Source organism: Aphis gossypii, chromosome 3 (assembly GCF_020184175.1).
Source record: "Aphis gossypii isolate Hap1 chromosome 3, ASM2018417v2, whole genome shotgun sequence".
Classification (NCBI taxonomy): Eukaryota; Metazoa; Arthropoda; class Insecta; order Hemiptera; family Aphididae; genus Aphis; species Aphis gossypii.
In genome coordinates this window covers 381,806-398,924 of record NC_065532.1, presented here as the reverse complement: position 1 = coordinate 398,924, position 17,119 = coordinate 381,806, and the positions used below count along the sequence as shown (strand labels likewise).

General features: G+C 30.7%; 1 protein-coding gene across 1 annotated transcript; it reads right to left on the bottom strand.

The window, feature by feature from the left end:
- Positions 1–6,511: 6,511 nt before the first annotated feature.
- LOC126551186 (uncharacterized) lies at positions 6,512–7,769 on the bottom strand. Its single transcript, XM_050204007.1, has one exon. The coding sequence runs from the start codon at positions 7,477–7,479 to the stop codon at positions 6,817–6,819; it is 663 nt and encodes a 220-aa protein (XP_050059964.1). The 5' UTR covers positions 7,480–7,769; the 3' UTR covers positions 6,512–6,816.
- Positions 7,770–17,119: the final 9,350 nt, after the last annotated feature.

The following is a 17,119-nucleotide window of genomic DNA, read 5'->3' as shown; positions in this document are numbered from 1 at the left end:
AATGGTACTACTGCGGCCTATTGCTGGTGAATTGGGAGGAAAATGATGAAGTTAGGCAGCAACACGCCGTGCATAACCTTAAATGCGTATATGTGTTATTATATAAAGGCGCTCAATTTATTACGAATGTTCAAAATGAATTTAATGACATTCGTAATAATCGCGGTAATAGTAATGATCAAGTCCATAGATGTAAAACGGAATCGTATGATGTCGTCGGATATCATGTAGATTATTCATGTCGGTTATAACACGATAACCTGTATATTTTTATTGAATAAACATCTAATTATATTAAACGATTCAATGGCGTTAGTATTTGACTCCGTATCCTACTAAAAGTATGCATGTATGTACATGTTTTACACATTTATATATATGTTTTATACGTGTATGTATATGTTTTATACGTGTGCGTACTCACGGCGCTCGTGGTACAAGTGGCGGGGTTTTAGCGTGATAATATGGAGATATCGTACGAATGCGAGACGAAAAACCGCGTCAGCCCAAATGTACGGACAGATGGCGCCACCGTCGACGACGTCGATAATAGTGTGATTGGTGGGGTGACGGTGACGCGGTATGGGCGGCGGTGCACAGATAACGTAGTGTATAGGACGGGGTGAGAGGAGGGGTTGGCGCAGTATGGGCCAGAGTGGCTCGATGACGTAGTGGATAGGCGGGGGAGGGGGAGGGGGTGGCGCAGTATAGGCGGCAGTGGACCGATGACGTAGTGTAAATGAGGCGGAGGGGAAGGGGCGGCGCTGGGTGGCGCAATACAGTCGGGGGGTGGTGAAGCGGGGGGACCCAGTACCGGCTATTTCACCCTACTTATCTCATCATTACAAAATACTTGTTGTCATTTTTAATAATTTTAACGTTTGAATTTTAGTGTTAAATTATTACTATCACGAATAATTCTTATTTTCTGGTAAGTTGTACTTTTAATTATGTTAAAATGGTTTGAAAATTCAGGAATTAAAAACGTTTTTAAAATACGTTATTAAATTACATTATTTAAATTATTAAATTAAATCGTTAACTGATTATAATTTTGATATCATTTTTTAAAAATAACGTGTACGTTTTCGTTATGTTTAACGTTATGAGTATTTTTTTTCGTTTTTTCTGTTTTAAAAAAAAAGTTTTAATCGTTGTTTTAAATAATGATTATGCAATGTAAAATGTAAAATTTCTTGTCGGTGCAGTTTTGGTACCCGTTCCTTCATAATTTTTACTGAAATGGACACATGGCTCAAAACAGGGCGATTATTATCAGTAGAGAAGGCTGGTTTAACATCTACATGTAAAAGTCACACTTCGTCTATTCCATCGGAAAACTCGACTTCTCACTGTGAAGCTGCTCCTCTCCAAAAAGCCACTATCGAAAATGAAGCATCTCTATCTAAGGAATACACTCAAATCAATTGTTCAAAAGTTAAAAAAAGACGATATGATGAAGAATATTTATCTTTTGGATTTATTCCTATTGGAATTGACACGTTTCCTGATGTGAGGTACGTACTTTGTGAGAAAGTTCTCAGTAACAGTTCTTTGGCTTCTGCGAAGCTAAAGCGATATTTGGAATCTAACCATCCAAATCTGAAGTGGAAATGTCCGGATTTCTTTAGAATGAAGAAAGACATTTCAATTGAAAGTGCGATTTCTCTTATTACCTATGTAAAAGACGAAAATGAGAAAAACACAGAGGCTTCATTTATATTGAGTTATAATATTGCACGTGCCGGAAAACCTCCCATCATTGCCGAAAGTTTGATTAAACCTAGTATGATAGAAGTGGTCTCTTGTATTCGATATGTATTCGATATTATATAGATGATGCGGGAAGAAAAGTTGCAGCAGTGCAGTGCTCAAACAATACCATTTCTGATCGAATTCATAAAATTTCTGATCACATTGAAAATGAATTTGTTTTTAGATTAATTAACTGTAACCAATTTTCCTTACAAATGGACGAAAGCACCGATGTTTCTGGGTTATCCAATGTTTCTGGGTTATCCATACTAATTGTTTTTGCTAGATATGCTCATGAGAAAACCATTCAAGAAGGATTGCTTATTTGTGAAAGTTTGGAAACGCATACCACAGGAGAAAACATTTTTGATGTAGTAAATAAATATTTAAAAAAAAAAAATTGTCATGGCAAAAATGTGTGGACGTATGCACGGATGGTGCTGCTGCAATGGTTGGAAAGATAAAACGTGTAATAACTAGAATTAAAGAGGTAGCTCCAAAATGTAGTAACACCCACTGTATTTTACATCGCCATGCATTGGCAACCAAGAAACTTTCGACAGACTTTAAATCAGAACTAGATGTCACTGTTCAGTGCGTGAACTTTATAAAATCATGCCCTTTAAAAATAAGGCTGTTCAAGAAGCCTTGTGAGGAAATGGGGAGTGACCATCAGAATCTTATTTTACATACAGAAATCAGGTGGTTGTCCAAGGGCAAAGTTTTAACAAGACTTTTTGAATTGCGGGGTGAAGTAAAAATTTTCCTAAAGGAGCATACAAAAAAAAACTTTATGAATGGTTTCATGATGAAAATTTTCTAATAAAGCTAGCATACCTCTCTGATATTTTCAACAAGTTAAACGAAACGAACTTGAGTTTACAAGGAAAAAAAACTTCGATTTTTCAAGCCAATGATAGCTTGAAATGAAAGCTCTCATTGGAAAGTTGGACTTTTGAGTCGAATGTGTACAAGAAAATGATATTTCATGTTTCTTAAACCTGAATAAATTCTTATATGAAAATGAAAACTCAGTGACACCGGTAAATGCAGAAAAAATAAAAGACCATTTAATTAGTTTAAAATCTGGATTACTTTCCTACTTTCCAAGATTAAATGAAGATTTTGAAAATTTGTGGGTATAAAATCCATTTTCAATTCAGAACAAGCCATAAGTACTTTCATCAAATGAATACGAAAGTTTGCTTGAAATAAAATCTTCTGAATTGAAAATTAAGTTCGAGTCACTTAAAATTGAGGAGGTTTGGAAAGTTCTTCAGTCATGGAAAGTGATTACGAATAAGCTTTTGTATAGACATTAAAAATATTGTAATAATTATGAACAAAATAAAATGTTGAAATCGTCTTTCCTTAGATTTTTTTTTATATTAATCACATTCTTGTGTCGGAAGTGTCCGACAACCCACTCATTTAAGTATACAAAACATATGTATACATTACTATTATAGAAAAAATATGGGGGTTCCACAAAACGTTCAAACTCCTACAAAGGTTCCGTGAGTAAAAGAAGTTGGGAAACGCTGCTCTAATTATCAGCTAATTTTGTATTTTTTTTTTTTTTTTTTGGTTGACAGAGGTAGCAGTTGTTGTTTTTTTTTTTTTTTTTTTTTAAACTTTTAGTATTAAAGTTTTTTTTAGCTGTAAGTTTATTTTATTTATTTATTTTTGTCTTATATAATATATATATATTTTTTTTTTTCATAAAATGGGACGTCCGAGTAAACGCACACAAAATAAAAAAAAGCAACGAAAATATCACGCGATATTTTTTTTTTTTCAAAAATTGAAAACTGTGATTTTGTTTCTTTTGCACCAAGCGAATGCATGAAACCGTTATCTATTCTTATTGATGACTATGCAGAGGAAAAAGCTTTTCCTAATTTATTTGGTGGGCATCCACGTACAAATAAATCACCTTTAAAAAATTACTCAAAAGTAGTAAGGTCTGAACTGCTGAACGTAGATCGAAGTTTTGCATCGGACTCCAACTTGTTTTTTAAATGCAAAGTATTAGTTAACAAATGAAAAAGTGTCGCTTCAACATACCATATCCGCCAATGAATGAAACCTGTATATTGACTCCGCTAACAGAAGACATAAGTAATCCGATCACAAGAAAAATTCGTACCCTACAATATGAAAAACTTCTGCAATACCTCAGGGACTTCAAGGACAGTGATTCATCTTCAGATCCATCATTAGAAGACATTTTACAAAAATTGTCAATTAAAGATGTTAATGAATATAAATCCATTATTCGAACTGTTATCAGACGGCCAACAATTTTTCTAAAACGTACAATAAAACAACGAATGGTTTCTGGATTCAATGAAGAATTATTTCCGTTATGGCAATCTAACATGGATATACAGTTCATATTGGACGTTTATTCTTGTGTTAGATATGTAATCGAGTATATTGGAAAAAGCCAACGTGGAATATCAAAACTAATGAGAGACATTGTCGAAAATCTTAAGTCTTTAAGTCTTCTACTGATTTATCGGTTAAAGAACAACTGAAAAAAATAGCGTCAACTTTTTCAGGGAGTCAAGAAATCTCTGCACAGGAAGCAGTGTACACTTGCTTAGGTATGAAGCAATGCAATACTTCAACTGGGTATATATTTATAAACACTAGCCATCCTGATAAAAGAACTCGAATGTTGAAACCAATGGCAGTTAGAGGAGAAATGGATTCAAAATCTGATGACATTTTTTTTTTACGGTCTCAATGAATACTATTCATGTAGACCACACAGTCTTGAAGATGTAACTTTAGCAGAATTTGGCTCCAATTATGAAGTCCGCGGTAAAAAAAAAAACCGGCTAACAACAGTTCTGATTCTGACACTGATAATGAACCTGATACCACTTATCCGATTGACTCCACTCTAATCGGAAAACCAAACAAGTATTGTAAAGTGCCACGTACAATCAGTTGAATGATGTCGATTTGGAAAGGTTTTGTGAAATAATTGAACTCTCGAAATTATTCTAAGTGTTTTTTATTTAAAATTATTCTAAGTCCAATTAATTAATTTAATAAAACTTGTGAAAAATATTCTAAGTCCAGGAGACATAAAATATTAAACTGGGTGACGTGAAGGTGCTTGCGCTAACTCTGGTGGATCACGTCTGAATTGTGCCTAATCTGGGCCCCCTTATATATCGTCCAGGGACTCCCGCGGTACCTTCAGGTCCCTGATGGTCATCTGCACCTGCATCCGCTTCTTCCCACGCTTTGCGTTATCTGAACGACGACGTGCGTCATTTTGACATCTATATTATTCTATCGGGTGGTAATTATATTTCTATATTATTCTACCGGGTGGCAAGCGTACGTGCGATGATCTGCCTTTGACCCTGCACGATGCCGCCGCATAATATAATTGTTATAATATAATATTTTCGTTGCGGCTAGCGTTCTCACGCCGTTCCGCCGCCGCTGATGATCGACAATTGCTACGTTAATGTGTTAATCGTTCACGGTTAGGAAAATCTGTACTTGATATCACCTGCTCACTTTTAGAATCCAATTATAAGAATAATTGTTACACCCTCATCAAAAAGTGTCTGTTGCACCCCCAATGTTAGATTATTGTTGGCTATGGTATGTAATTCATATATTATATTTAATATAAGTATCAGAGCACGTTGCACCTCCCCACGAAAAAAAAGGTTTATGTCTCAAAGACAGAAATCTTTCAAAGTTCAGTACAAAATAGTTAAGTTACAAATTATTACAATGTTATAGTGTTTACAATAATCGATTACAAGTCATTGATATAAGACATACATTACAATTCTCTGTATGCTTTTACATTTAAAGTATTTTCGTTATATAATACGAATATATGATGTATATGTTGTATATATAGTTTTGATTAAATATGGATTGATTACACTTACAAATGGTTAAATAGTTTGATTAAATATTTTGATTATAATATAATTAACGATTATATGGTTAGATTAAATATTTGGTTATCTAATTCTATGTTTTAAATATGTTGGTTAGTTTTCTTATAATTTATAATTGTGATTACAATAAAATATAGTGTTAGTAAATAGTACAATATAGTGATTATAATTGATTTGATAATTCCAATAAAATATGTGGTTAGTATAATGTGTTGATTACAATAGTTTCTTATATGGTAAATTAATTAATACAAATAATATTTTTTTACTTATTATAATATATTAGTAGTACAAAATCTATAAGTTCCCCACAATTCAAATTTATTTCCATATCCCAATAGTAACTTATTCGTACAGTATGTTTTCTTAAATCTAAGTGTATATATATATATTTATTATCATTCCAGGTTGTATGTTTTTTATTTTATTTACTCAATCAAGATTCGCTGCCCATGGAATGACATACTAATCATTTGAAGTACGTCGTCCACATTGACAACAACCCTAATTGATTATGGTTAATACGTTTACTTGATCACTCTTTACTCATTGGGGATGCCGTAGAATCCACCCCATCGATCATATGTCAAATGTTATGTCGATAGGTGTTTCGTACAGCCCCAACCATTTCGTTTTACCTGATCAATTCATTCTAGACATACATTTATCTACTGTAATTCAATATATCTCGTGGATTTTGTATTATTTCGAGGTAATAGTTTAATTCATAACAGTATGGTTCACCAAATTCTCTGTCTATCGCCATATCATACAAAAACCTTTTGGCTGCCTCAATCATTTCCAATATAGTTTCATCCTCGTAAGGTACGAGTATATTTTCATTAGCGGTAACTATATGAAAATCAAAACAAGCTGTGTAATTATGCCATTCTCCCTGTGTTGGATTAATATGAAATTGCGTTTCTATGTTAAACGATATTGCCGAAGCTAATTGCTCCATTCTATCCATTATTGGTTATTATTTATTTCGTAGAGTTGATTTGTAATTTATAGAATTATGAATTTCTGAAAAAGAAATTTTACGTTCGTATTTTGATTATTAATGTAACCGTTGTTTTTGTTTTATTACTACTTTTATTGTTATTGTTTATATATTTTTTTAGAAATGTTTTATTAGATTTTCATATCGCTGTTTCCGTATCACATAATCAAATATACATTTAGTATACTTGACATCCATTCTCGGATCATGCGCATACGTAGTATGGTGTTTCTTTTTACATATTATATCATGGGTCTCTACTAAATTAAGTAGCCTTCCTGTTTTATTATATGTACCGATATCTACTTCGAAAATTATTTCTTTATTGCCTAATTTTTCAAACTGAATATAGAAATTTTTATTAAAATACTTATCGTAACACGTTATGTTTAACATAGGATAATGGTCTAAATCTAATCTTTTTAAAATGTTTTTGTCCGAATGTCCGTTCCACACTACTATCACATTCTCCTTATTACCTCTACGTATATAACTGTCAATATATCCTCGTGTTAAGTTATTTTTCGTCGAACTCAAACTCTGCTTCATTTGGTCCAGACAAGCATCTCTCAGATCAGTTTTTACTCTGAACACTCTTTTTATCTCTCTTATTGCCACCTGAAGCTCCGTCTCACCCATAGGTCGAGCTTCTTCGTTAAGTGGTAGCAAAAGAGGTCGTCCCTCCAGTTTCCTAATCTTAAATCGGTCTAAGCTATTGGATATAGCTCCGGAGATGACAACCATGCTTGTCTTGTTCACCATTGAGAACTCGAAGTCCATAATTATGAATTTATGTGTCTCTTTTCTGTATAATTAAACATTTTGTATTAGTGATTGTATTTTCATATTTATTTTTTTTTTACATTTAGTACATACTTATACATTTATGTGATTGTTAATAACTTATATTATTACTTTTAAGTTATATTATATTATTAATATTATTCCTTATTATATCTAAATATCTATATATTTAATTTATACATTTTATTGTTCTTTTAGTAAGGGCGGCATATTACTTAGGGCTAGCCTATCTGGTGTGTCACCTAGTAGCTTTTCCTTAACCCCATTCCCTTACTTCTTGTTTTAACCCTGGCCAGTTGAATTGTCGTTTAATTTTCTTAACCGTTCTATTTAATCCAGCATGACCCCCTAGTAATGAGTCATGAAATTGCTTGAAAATGATTAATTTTTTCTCATTAGTGTATTCTAGTTTAGTACAGATTATTATTTCTATATCGGTATTTCGAAATATATACCTAATCATTGATCTTGTTTTTGTCCAGTCCAACCCGTCTTTCTTTCCTAACTGGTTCATGGCTAACTTAGTCAAGGAGTTTTTAATGCAAAAGTACTTTAAATTTAATAATGCAAAATGCATATTTTCACTTGTGGTTAATTGTTTTTCTTTACTTTAAGTTATCAAAAATATTATGTATCTTTCTTAGTAATTAAAATATACTACGTCGCCTATTTGTTTATTTGATTCTAACATTTTATTCGTTCCAAATTTTCGTTTTAATTCGTAGTTTATTCCCGATTTAAAGTTATAATATTTTTCTATTTCTGATACAATATGATATTCTGCGGGTGATTCTAGTAATTCACCGTTCACCTCTTTCACATTACTATTCGTTATTATTGTTGTTTCCGATTTTTCTAGAAAGCTCGTATAACTTTCGTCCTTAATTTCTTTTATACTATACATTCTACTTAAAGCATCTACGTTCGAATTTTGTACTCCCGGTTTATATTTTATTTCGTAATCGTATTCCTCAAGCTGTATGCGCCATCTCGCCAACTTTGATAACGGATCTTTTAAGTTAAATAACCAAGATAATGGTCTATGGTCAGTGAGTATCACGAATTTTCTACCATAGAGATAAGGTCTAAATTGTTTAACCCCGTATACGATCGCTAAACATTCTAGTTCAGTAGTTGAGTAATTCATTTCACTTTTATTCAAAGTTCTAGATGCGTACGCTATTGGTAGGTCGCTACCTATCGTTCCTTGGGATAGTATAGCTCCTAGAGCCTTACCACTAGCGTCGGTTGTAAGTATAAATTGTTTCGTAAAATCTGGATATTGTAAAATTGGTTCTGCACAGAGTGCGTTTTTTAATTTGTCGAAAGCTACCTGACAATTTTCGTCCCAATTAAATTTAACATCCTTTTTTAAAAGTGTGTCATTGGTTTAGCTAACATACTATATCCCTGTATAAATTTCCTGTAGTACCCCGATAAACCTAAAAATGTTTTATTTGCTTTTTACAGTTTTAGGCACCGGAAATTCTATTACTGATGTTATCTTTTTCGGATCTGGTTTTATTCCGTGTTCCGAATTATGTGTCCCAAAATAAACATTCGCGTTTTAGAAATTCGCATTTATCTGGTTGTATTTTTAAATTATGGGTACGTAGACGTTCGAATACGTCTATCAGCTTATTGTTATGATCGCTCAAATTTTTCGCATAAATAATAATATCGTCTAAATATACTAAACATTTAATGCCTATTATCCCCGACAATACGTTATTCATTAATCGCTGAAATGTAGCGGGACTTGTTTTCATTCCCATAGTCATACGTTTAAAATGGTAATGACCTTGACCGGTCGAAAAGCTGTCATTTCGCGAGATTCCTTCGCTAAAGGTATTTGATAGAACCGTTTGCTAAATCCAAAATGGTGAAAAACTGACATTGTCCCAATTGATCTAATATTTCCGTAATATTAGGTAACGGATGAAATTCATTTAAAGTTACTTCATTGATTGTGCCCTAAAATCAATTACTATTCGAATTTATCTTTACCAGATGAATCTGATTTCTTTTTTACTAACAACAAAGGCGCATTAAAAGGTGACATAGATCGTTCTATGATATCGTTTTGTTCCATTTTAATTAATTGTTGTTCAATTTCCTTTTGCTGTGCCTGTGGCAATCTATATGGTCTTTTATATATAGGCGGTTGATTGGCGGGTAATCTTATTACGTGTTCCGCGGCGTTAGTAAATGTTAAATAATCGTTTTCCAAATGAAATACATCGGAAAAATTTTCGCATATTTCTAATATTGTTTTACGTTCCTCGTTATTTAAATGGTCACTACGTATTAAACTTTTTATTTTATTTACGCGATCGTTATTGTCATTCACTACAGTTATTTCGTGTAATTTATATTCTATGTCATTGTCGTATAATATTTTATTTAATTGGTCCTCATAAATGTTTTGTGGTAATTCGGAATATTCAGTATACTTATCACCGTATTTCCGTTCTTTACCGTGTTTATTATATTAGCGCAATATACGTCTGTATTAATTCTTGTTTCTGTATTAAAATATTTTTATTTTCCATTATCGGATCAGCTATTGGTATAGATATTATTGTTTCCGTTCGCGGTTTTAATGTGTAACATATTTTATCTTTATTTAATTCGCACGGAGTGTTATCATTTATAGTTAATATATTATTCGCAACATCTATTATCGCGTTAGTTTGTAACAGGAAGTGGTGACCTAGAATTCCATCTCGCGGTATTGGAAATTCCTTATCGACCACATGAAATTCCGTTTTTATTTTATTATTATTTAATATTAATATTATTGTAATTTTGCCTATGGTAGTTACTATTTTATCATTAATGCCTTTTAATTTATTTTTTCTTTTTCGTTTACTAATGTTTCGCCTGTTAATTTATTTATTTTTATTAAATTGATTTCACTACCGGTGTCTAAAAGAAGATTTGCTGTATTTGTTTTAAAGTTAGGTGATTGAAATGTAACATGATTTTCATTAATTACTGATACGATGGTGAAACATCGTTGGGTGATAATTCCTCCGTTACGGCCGTTATTTGGTTGATCGAACGGACGCCGTTCCCGTTCGACACTTGACCGTTTCCCGTCCGGTTTGCATTATTACGCTCGCTCCCCGTTGCCTACTATAACAGCTAACACTATCGTGTCCTATCTTATTGCAATAACTAAAGTTATTGGTGCCGAATTATTGTTAAAATTATTATTAGTATTTTGTCGTGCGTTATTATTTTGCGGTTGCTGATTATTATTATTATTCCGACGCGCAACTTGTGTAACATTACCACGACAATCGCGAGCGACATGATTAGTTCTGCCGCAAATATAACATCCGGGATTGTTTTGCTGTCTCCGATTATTATTATTATATTGACCGTTATTATTACGCGGATAGTTATTACTATTATTATTATTGCGACCAAAATTATTAAAATTATTATTACGATTAACGTTATTATAATTATTAGGACCTTGTCTATTCTGACCACGATTATAATTTTGCTTATAACCGAATTTCTGTCCATTTGGATTATTTCCCTGATAGTTATTTGACCAACGATTTCCGTTATTATTTTTATTTCCGTTTTGATTTACTTTAGTCTCGTTATTTTGTAATTCTTTGTTAAAACTAAATTCGATTTCTAACTGCCTAGCCATTTGCATTGCCAGTTCTAAAGTTTCTGGGTTCCTAGCTCGTAATATTGTTTGTAAATCCATTTTTAACCCGTTTATATAAATTGCTAATGCCCGATCCTTGAGGGTTTGCCTTAAAATTCTCGCCTCTTCGGGCGTTTTATTTGCCAATGTTGCATTACACAAATTATAATATAACTGTTCTACGCGACCCGTATAAGTTAATACATCTTCGTCATTTTTCATACGAACAGAATTTAATCCTATTTGTAATGTTTGTGGTGACAATTGCTGTTCAAAAGCCCCCTTAATATTTTTTTAATAGTTTCCCAATCACTGGTTTCCCTATACCGACATACTTCTAACGCCTTGCCAGTAATCCTAGTATTAATAAATTTCACTAATAAGGGTATAGTTTCTTTATCTACGGCCTCACATGCATAATCGCATGCCCGTATGAACGAACAAACGTCTTTTGCATCGGCACAAATTGGTATCATAGCAGTGACCTGCTCAATTGTAGCCTTTACACTAGACATTTTTGTTCTTTGCTTCCTCTTTACTGGTCCTAATTCTGAGTGGACTAAATTTGGTGTACTACGTAACCCTATTAATCTTTGTTCTAATCCGGTATTTGAGTCTTCTCTAACAGTAGTATCTAACAAACTTTTCCCTGTTGTTTTTTCCTTATTAATTCCCTGTGTAGAGTCGCTACCCTCTTTCGTATTTATACTTATGTTTACTAATTTATTTACTTCAATATTTTTATCTAACTCTACGTGAGTTCCGATTTCTTTTGTTGTATCTGTTTCCTCTTCCGAACTATTACTATCGTTTTCACTATAACTATTTTCTTCTTTTTCCTTATTCATACGTTTATTTGTATATTCATTTATTATAACTTAAATTAAATATGTTTATTTCTTAAAATAAATTTTTTTATTATTTTTTTTTCAATTATTAATCAAACATTAATGTCTTTAAAAATATTTATCAATATTATTTTATTATAAAATTCTCGTAATATTTTTATTATTCCCCCAATTATTTCTATCTATATTTTTTTTTTATATTTTTTTTTTCTCTAGGATTTTTTTATCCTCTCTAAAATTCACAATATACGTCAAGTAATTTTTTTTCAACACGATAGGACTTTCTCGCCTATAAAATTCACAATTATCTTTTAATTATAACACGGCTTATTTCTGCCTAAATAAATCTCCGATTATTAAAATCGCTAAATACGGCTCTTCCCGGCCTAAATAAATTCACAATTATTTTTTTTCACAAAATACGGCTCTTTTTGGCCCAATAAAATTCACAATTATTTTTCAATATACGGCTCTTCTCGGCCAATAAAATTCACAATTATTTTTCAATATACGGCTCTACTCGCCCAATAAAATTCACAATTATTTAATTCACAATATTATGGCTCAAATCCGCCCCAAAATAATTCCTTTCATCAACTTTTAAAATATGGCACTTTTTCAGCCTAAATAATTCAATACTTTTAATTCTCAATATATGGCTCAAATCCGCCCCAAAATAATTCCTTTCATCATCACTTTAAAATATGGCACTTTTTCAGCCTAAATAAATTCAACACTTTTAATTCTCAATATATGGCTTAAATCCGCCCCAAAATAATTCCTTTCATCAACTTTTAAAATATGGCACTTTTTCAGCCTAAAATAATTCAATATATAAGGACTTATTACTTGCCTTCCCAATAATTCAATAAATAAGGTCTTAACTGCCTTCAATAAAATTCTCAATTAATATTCTTTTTAATTCACAAAATAAACTCTTTCGTTTTTTTTTTCTTGCGTGTTCCTTGACGTATAATTCACTAATAATTTTTTTATTCTATAATTATTTATTTCCGTGTTCTTCACGTATAATTTTCTTTAAATAAAATATTTTCCCCTTAATTAAAATTTTTTTTTATTTACTAATATATTCCTTTTTTTGTGTTATTTTTTTTTTTAATAAATTTAATTTTATACCTACTATTCTTACGATATTTATCTTAAATAATTTTTTCGCATAAAAAAAATAATTTTCTTGTAAAATATTTAATTTTAATAAAATAATTTAATTTCCGTAATTAAAAAATGCTTAAAGTAATTAAAATAATTTTTCTTCCTTTTATATTAAAAATAAATTTTATTATCAAATTTTTATTTTAAAAAAAAATTATTCTTCTGCTATTATATTAAATAAAATAATAAAATAAAATCTCATTTTAAAACTAAATATTATTTTTTTTTTTAAAAATTTCTTATGTCAAAATTTATTTATAAAAAAAAATAAAATATTTCTATTATTTTTTTCCTGAAAAATTTTCTATGTCAAAATATTTTATTTATATTTAAAAAATAAAATATTTTTATTATTAATTTTTTTTTTGATTTTTTTTTAACTTATTATTTTTTCTGAAAGTTCTTTATGTTACTTTGTTGTATTTCTTTTTTTTGAAATAATAAAATATATATTATTTTTTTTTAGATTCTTAATTTATTAATTTTTTCTGAAAAATTATTTGTCTTTTTTTTTCTTAAAAAAAATTCTTATTTATTTATTTTTTCTCGAAAAATTATTTATATTTGAAATATTTATATATTTTATAACTAAAATAAAGTTGTATTATTTTATTATTGAACAAAAATTTTATGCGTAAAAATAATCTAAGTGTATTATTAAAATATTAAATTTATTTAATCGTTGCGTTTTTTTTATTTTTTTTTATTTTTGCTTATTCTAAATTTTTCCTTTTTAAATTATTTATTTATTTTATCAAGATATTTTATTTAATGTTTCACGGGGAATATATATATATACACCTTCACAATTAAAAGTAACTTATACGATGGAGTTTTTAATTCCAAAGGAGACGCGAACAGAGTTAGACGCTTAAAATTATTCTACATTAAGAAAAAAATTATGCTTACACAACGATGGTTTGAGTCGATGCTTCCATTCTTCTTGATTGCTGAGCGTGGTGTTACTTGTTGATTCTTTCTCTTTCGGAGTCGCTGAAGTTGACGTTCTGCAGTTGTCTTCTTCAACAGTGATTCGTTGCCGAATGTGCCTCCGTGAATTCTTCGAAGTGGATATATTTTAAATTTTTTCGAAAAATTTTCGAAGTGGAAAAAAAATTTTTTTTCCGAAAATTTTCTAAGTTCGAAAAAATTAAAATTGTTCGTCCAAAGAATTCTTATTTGAAAGAATCCTACCGACTGCGCCAAATTTGTAACGTGCCACGTACAATCAGTTGAATGATGTCGATTTGGAAAGGTTTTGTGAAATAATTGAACTCTCGAAATTATTCTAAGTGTTTTTTATTTAAAATTATTCTAAGTCCAATTAATTAATTTAATAAAACTTGTGAAAAATATTCTAAGTCCAGGAGACATAAAATATTAAACTGGGTGACGTGAAGGTGCTTGCGCTAACTCTGGTGGATCACGTCTGAATTGTGCCTAATCTGGGCCCCCTTATATATCGTCCAGGGACTCCCGCGGTACCTTCAGGTCCCTGATGGTCATCTGCACCTGCATCCGCTCTTCCCACGCTTTGCGTTATCTGAACGACGACGTGCGTCATTTTGACATCTATATTATTCTATCGGGTGGAATTATATTTCTATATTATTCTACCGGGTGGCAAGCGTACGTGCGATGATCTGCCTTTGACCCTGCACGATGCCGCCGCATAATATAATTGTTATAATATAATATTTTCGTTGCGGCTAGCGTTCTCACGCCGTTCCCCGCCGCTGATGATCGACAATTGCTACGTTAATGTGTTAATCGTTCACGGTTAGGAAAATCTGTACTTGATATCACCTGCTCACTTTTAGAATCCAATTATAAGAATAATTGTTACACCCTCATCAAAAAGTGTCGTTTTGCACCCCCAATGTTAGATTATTGTTGGCTATGGTATGTAATTCATATATTATATTTAATATAAGTATCAGAGCACGTTGCAGTATATACATAACGTAAAATTAGAAAAATCATACGGCATGTTAGGTTTAATGTGATAAAAATGAACGTCTTTTACAGAGAAAATATTATGTTATTTTTACAATGGCGCGATGAAAAACTGATTTTTAGATATTAACTGTAAACAAGTGTATGAAACAAACATTGATCAAATAAAAAATTTTGTACCAACAGTTTAATAAAGTAGAAGAAACCCAATTAGACGATAATGAAATCCAAATAGAAGGAGAACAAGGCCGTAACAACAATCAGCTTGTAGACGATGAAAATTGGGTACCAGACGATGTACTAATAAACGATGTTGAAGATTATGTTTAAAATACCAATACATCAGATGTAGATTCACCTAAAGATGGTGGTAAGATAATAGTGCACCTCATAGACAATGAACAGTTTAAAGACTTAATCGGATGTCTAAACGACGGTCAACGCCAACTCTTACTATTTGAGTACTTGTTTTCATTTTTTATATTGAATCATAGAATTATTTGAAGAAGATACAATATGGCTTAAGAACTATACTGCTCCATGGGACCTAGTGAATATAAAATGGAAAAATACATTTCAAAAAAGATTTAATTCTTTGATCAATGGAGTAGAAAACAATTCTTATCTAACTGATTATCCTGCACTAAAAAGTTCACTTGGGTTTACTTTGGTTAGAATAAAATATAAATAATTGTATTCATAATTTTAATAATACTGTTTGTTTAGGATACCTACCTTATGGATTATTAACATTGGAATATTGTACATTAATTGATTAATTATAGATTGAATTGGATTTTGAAGTACTGTACCCAGGAAAAAATCTTGTACTGTACAATAAGTTTGAAGTATTAAAAAATAAAGTGCCAAAATATGTGAAAAAATATAACATCAAGGGAGTTGACCATCAAGTTGATGTAATCCAGAACTCTTTTGAATTAGGTAAGTTTATACTAAATTAATAAAAATTAAAACAAACCATACATTTTCAACGCTTATATTTAATTACATATTACACTTAAAAATTGTTTATAGGTAATCATGTGACTATTGCTGCTCTTAAAGTTTTTGTTCAGTTATTTAAGCCAGTTAATGTGTCAAAACGAACAAACGCTGGAAATTCAAAAACTAGCTATTTCAGACCATCTAAGCTTGAAATACAGCAGTCATTTCTATACTACATTAGTGTAAGAATAAAATATGAAAAATAATAATACTATAAAATATTATATGAGTTTGTTTTTCACAGAATGTACCACAGTTAAAAGAAGTTGATGATGCCAAATCAAATAAGGCCTATAGAATTGGACAAAAATTGCAACCATATATGGTATTTGTTGAAGCTGATGACGGGCAAGTTATCTCTTTTTATGTTGTAATCAACAAATATTTTTACAAGGTTAAAAGTGCACTAAAAGCTGTTGATATTTGCTTTAAGTCTTTTTTTTCATTTCATTTCAACTATACCCCTGAATGTGAAGAAATATGGTACTTCATTCAAAAATATATGTATAATATTGTAACTAAATATGACAAAAATTTTCAATCTGTTAATAGTATGATCAATGACTTAAATAACTGTTAGTTTATATCTAAGTATTATTTATATTTCACTATTATATGTTATTTAAAAAAAAACCGTTCAAGTGCGAGTTGGACTCGCGCACCGAGGGTTCCGTACAAACCTGTAGGTACATAAGTAAAAGTTCAACCAACACGACAATCGAGTCATAGTTATGGTATTTTTATTGCAAAATGAAATTTATAACATTAAAATATGAAAAGCTGGAGGATCATAAATTAATGACAAAGGTATCTTTATCGTTCCAGTAATCCTTCATTTTATATAAACATCTATCATTTATTTTATAATATAACAAGGGCAAGCTTTTTTATCAAAGTTATTTATTTATATTTGAAAATATTATAAAATTTACTGAATTATTATTTATGTTTTTATACTTTAACC